This window comes from Formica exsecta, unplaced genomic scaffold (genome assembly GCF_003651465.1).
Source record: "Formica exsecta isolate Colony F162 unplaced genomic scaffold, ASM365146v1 scaffold1025, whole genome shotgun sequence".
Lineage (NCBI taxonomy): Eukaryota > Metazoa > Arthropoda > Insecta > Hymenoptera > Formicidae > Formica > Formica exsecta.
The window spans coordinates 143,689-148,904 of record NW_021848365.1 but is presented as its reverse complement, the minus strand read 5'-3'; the positions used below and the strand labels follow the sequence as shown (position 1 = coordinate 148,904).

Genomic DNA, 5,216 nt, shown 5'->3' with positions numbered 1-5,216 from the left:
ATGTATAATATCTTATATTTATAATATATGCATATATATATATATATATATATATATATCACTGTTTTATTTTTATAGTCAAGTCACAATGCCTGCAGCATTACTCATTCTTATTAATAATATATATTCTTACCAACAACTTGATAAGGTAAATATCACGAATTTATATGCTCACTTATTATCAAGGTTATTTATTTTTGGATACATATATGTGTATGTATGTGTGCGCGTGTGTGTGTATCATATATACATATTATATTTTGATAATTATTTTTATTAAATTCTCATAGTACGCGACTAAATTATTTATTGATAAATATCGCAATATAATTTATTTTAGATAAAGTTCATAAATAGTATTCTGAAAAAAAAAAAAAACATTATATGCTATACACTATTGAGCATTAATTATCCAGAAAAAGCAATTGCATAAGATACATTTTATGAACAAAAATATCATATACTCCCTTCTATTAAGTTTATTTATTGTATCTTGTTTTAATTACGCTGGAAATTGTGTCGCATCAGATTCTTATAGTGAGAAAATAATTTACTGAATGCTAAAAATTCTGTTTCAGATATTCGACTTTTTCCAAAGCGTCAAGAAATATCAAATTTATAATATAGACTATAAGATAAGAACACGTAAGATTCAACTTTACAATCGTATACTATTACTTAGAAACATAAAGCCAATCAATAGAAGTTATATAGAAATATAACATATGCGGATATCAGTCTATTTTAATACATCTATACTATCAATAATTTTTTATATGATTATTATTTTTAATTATGTATAATCGATAATGTAATTACAGTTAGCAATACTTCCATATACTTAATCTATATCTCCCATTGTTAAAACAACATCGATATGAAACAGATAAATGTAATTACTGCGATTAGTTTATTGTTTCGCTTATTTTGATATTTCGTAAATTATTGTATCGCATTTTGATAGATTTTAAAATTAATGACTAATCACGAAATGTATTATCGGATCGGTGGTATTCGGAAGAGAGAAAGAGAGAAAGAAAAAATTATTGTTATCTCTCATAAAACTCTTCGGATACTATAACATATTGTATATATGTATATTAGGTATTATTGAAAGCGAATTGCATTACTAGCAATATTTTTCGGCGAATTTTTTCGCGGATTCCACGCTGAGATTGTAAATTCAAAGCAGTAAATATTATAGATGAATAAAATGCTTTATGCTTCTAAATATTAAAAACAATTTTCTTACTTTAATTGCATATTTGAACGTAATTTTACATAATTATAGATCTTTCCAGTTTCGGGAAATGATTAATCTAATATTTAATGTAACGATCTTCATAGCCATTATTGCACAAAGAGGTTTTCTAAATTCCACAAGGGTTTACCCGTTTTATCAATACAGTACAATATCACTTGGCAACGTGCCTTTGTTACGAACAGTTACGTTTTAATACATTTTCGCTGTCTTCAATCAAAGAAATTTATCATTATTCTTGATAAAATATTTGATCGCGTGTTATTATATTTGATACGTTTTTGATACGTTGAACAAACGAGATTAAAGGATGGAGAAAACAAAGAAAATGGAAAAATCATCGCATGATCCTCATAGAGAATTTTTGGACATGGACACGGACGAAGAAGATTTTGATCGTCAAGGTTCTTTTTTCAAAAACTCGATTTTTTGGACTTTTGACGACATATCCGCCAAATCAATGGATTAATTAATCGTGAAAAAATAAGAGATTAATTGTATATACAACCGTGTGTATTTTCGATGTTTCAGAAAGTTCAGAAACCGAAGAGGAACTTCTTCCTGAACCAGTTAAGCCGGTCTTTGATGAACAAGATTTAAATAACTTGGTCAGTTATTTCTTTGAATTTATTAAGTGCTTTTAAAGTTCTTTTTCTGTGGCTTGAATATAAATATAAATTTTAATAGATTGTTAAATATATATACAACATTTATTATTACATTTTGGTAAAAAGAATTTGATTTTATTTTCTATTTTTTATTTCTTATATTTGTAGTTTATCTTTGTTTTATTTTTTGAAATACTACCTCTATGCTCTTTGACAATGAAACTTATATATGCTTCCATCGAACTTTTTTTCGTTTCCTGACATAGCATAGAAAAATTTAACTTTTTAGTAATATATTTTTGTTATCAGATTTTCTAATTGTTTTAAATTTATAATTTACATGTAACATTTAAATTAAATAATAAATTAACTCTTGATGCATTTCTGTTGTATAGTGTCTTTTTATTCTTCTTGTTATATACAACTTTGAAAAAAAGATAAAAAATTAATTAAATTTTAAAGTTAATTTATAATTCGATTTTTTTCTCATAACTCTCATAAATGGTTATTATAGTTATATTTTACTAATATTATATTCAATGCATTATTCCAGGTGCAATACGTAAAAGATCTTACGATACTTCCTTCGATTAAGGATTCCGATTGGAAGGAGGATTGTCATACGGTTATTCGCGAATACTTTGAGAACCCAGGTTGCGCATTATTGAGTATATATTTTGAGATGGATACATTGAGAGCACGGTTAAGTGTTCCAGAAGACGATCAAAGTGAATTTGTGTATTTCTTGAGGACACCTTGGCACGTGTTTACCGTCGATAATTTTCACGCTACAGTCATCTTCGGCAGCATCAATCGTAATGCGATGATGTGCGTGTTGAAAGCGATGGAAAATATGTACGCACCTGCTGCACTCAACAATGGCGAGTGGCCAGAGAGTATCCTTCTGTAAAATACTTGATCCAATTATTATAATGGAAATTTGACAATAACATTTTTTCGATTACTTTAACGCTTTTAGGAAACTCGCACAATCTAATAAATAGTAAATAACACTAATACAGTAATAATAGTAATAACAAGAAATTGTGTAATAAGAAATTAATTGTTGAAGTTAATAATTTATTATTATTATTATATATAAAATTATTAATTCTTTAAATTAATTATGAGGATATATACTGATTGTATTTCAAAATTATTAAATTGCTTGTTTTAATTAATATTAATTATGAAGCAAAGCAACAAGAGTATTGTTTTTTAACGAAAGCAGTTATCAGGAATAATGTGTTCTTCAATTTGCATAATTTTCTAATGTGTTTAACCGAATGGGTTTACAAACCATTGGGTTTGACTAAGCTTTATGTGCCGCAAGAAGATTTGCCTGATATCGCAACATCGCCGAGAGACGAAAAGCCGGATTTATCCGAGGAAGACGGACAGTATGTGTCTAATAAATTGCGAGAATCGGAAAAGGCACTGATAGATAGATTTGAAGGGATTGTACGATATTGGATCAAACAAATACGGGAAGCATTAGCGAACACGTCCAAGAGCACAACTGGAGGAATTATTTTCGACGAGCTGCAACATTGGACAGCAATATGTTAGTTTCGAATATAGATATAGTTGCATTTTACGTATATTACATATATTGTATATATTAAATCGTAAGCAATTGATTGTGTCATTTCAAATTTCTACTACTTAAAAAATAGGAGAAGAAACAAAATTATTATCTGTTTCAAGAAAGAGAGAATCATTTTTCGTATTGTTTTTTTTTCTCACTAAATATGTAATTAGAGATCTATTCATTAAATTATCTATGCTCTGAGATAAGATCTAAAACATTTTATTTGCAGATTTTGATCTGTGCTCTTTGCACGATCAGCTCTCGAGTAAGGAAATTCAATCAATATTATGTCTGTTGGAGAACGTTCATTCGCCGAGCGTGGACTCTTTTCAACATTTGACGCTACGGCTTCATGAAGGATTAGAACAAGCTGCATCCAATGTAACATATCTGAACGTCTTATCGGAAGCCTGTAACAATCTGAAATGCCCGAATGAGATCGAAGAGCCTATAACGAGAATATTGCTCTTGATATTGTTTATCTGGACGGAATCCCCGTTTTATAACATACCGTATGATTTTTTAGTATATCACTTATTTACTAGATATATTGTTAAGATACTTATAATTATATATTTGGACTTTTTTTCAATTATTTCATTAGAGTATATGTGTCGTAATGTCATAATTATCAACTGATCTTAATTAGAAAAGAAATCTATATATCATAATTAAAAAATTAATAAATAAAAAGAATTATATTTATTTATAGGCACAACATAGAGATACTTTGTGAGGCCATAAATACTGAAATAGTGCAACAATGTAAGAACTATGTGGAATTACAAGCAATACTAGAAGGCGATGCGGAAAATGGAATAAATATACTTCGGAAATGTATCTCCTGTTGTGAAACATACAGAATCGTATACAATAAAGTATCCAAACTTACAATTAATATATATTAATGATCGAATAAGTTATCGGATTTTACAAGAATTATGCGACCGACTTTACCAATTATTTACAGATTAGATCGTCTATTAAATTTACAAAAATTCTTTAAATATGTACAATTTTTCTGGTTTCAGATGATTCTGAAATATTAAACTTTTGAAACTTCTTGTATTTAGTCGATAATGTGAACCTATGTTTCGATTTTAATAATGAGAAAAATATAGCTCTCATATTCTATTTTCAAATTCCAATGATTTAAAATTTGTTAACACAAAAATTTGTGAGAACTCTTGTCTTTAAAAAAAAAAATGAATTACAGGTCACGAGTATAACTGCGCGCATTGGATCCAATAGAGATTGGCAAATGAACGAACAATTAATATTTAAACGCATTGACACGTTCACACAAAGATGTTACGATGTCATTGAAATATGCAACGCTTTAATCGTGTTTGGAAGGTAGGATATAAAAAATAGAATATTACATACATAATACTAGTGAATCATAAATATCTTAGATCAAAAATTTCCACTATTTTAATTTAGCTATGATATAGAAAGTTTAAAAAAGAATATAATATCAGAATTCTTGTTATAAATCACTTCTTAATACATCTAACAGAATATTTCATATTTCATAAGAAAAAGAGTATGTATATTAAAAATGGAAAAAAAAAATATTTTTATATCACAGATTTCTTATATTTTTTTATTCTGCGTTTGCTTTCGATAAAGAATATGATTAGAGAATATAATTAGTTTAATATACATGAACATCATAATAAATGTCAATGATTACAGAATATAATTAGTTTAATATACATGAACATCATAATAAATGTCAATATATATATATATA

General features: G+C 27.3%; 2 protein-coding genes across 3 annotated transcripts in view; both read left to right on the top strand.

Annotated features, from left to right (window-relative positions):
- Positions 1-1,030, top strand: part of LOC115233173 (membrane alanyl aminopeptidase-like) — a 5,445-nt gene extending 4,415 nt beyond the window's left edge. The window contains exons 7-8 of one of the 2 annotated variants that reach the window (XM_029803464.1): positions 79-148; positions 579-1,030. In XM_029803464.1, the coding sequence (XP_029659324.1) occupies positions 79-148; positions 579-722 (214 nt within the window). In that variant the 3' untranslated portion in view covers positions 723-1,030. The remainder of the gene's footprint in view (positions 1-78; positions 149-578) is intronic. The other variant, XM_029803473.1, reaches the window with a different exon arrangement.
- Positions 1,031-1,106: 76 nt separating this feature from the next.
- LOC115233209 (dynein heavy chain 2, axonemal-like) overlaps positions 1,107-5,216 on the top strand; it is a 9,981-nt gene continuing 5,871 nt past the window's right edge. Inside the window, exons 1-6 of the mRNA XM_029803514.1 lie at positions 1,107-1,712; positions 2,384-2,776; positions 3,019-3,433; positions 3,681-3,972; positions 4,173-4,338; positions 4,677-4,816. Of these exons, the coding sequence (XP_029659374.1) occupies positions 1,572-1,712; positions 2,384-2,776; positions 3,019-3,433; positions 3,681-3,972; positions 4,173-4,338; positions 4,677-4,816 (1,547 nt within the window). The 5' untranslated portion in view covers positions 1,107-1,571. The remainder of the gene's footprint in view (positions 1,713-2,383; positions 2,777-3,018; positions 3,434-3,680; positions 3,973-4,172; positions 4,339-4,676; positions 4,817-5,216) is intronic.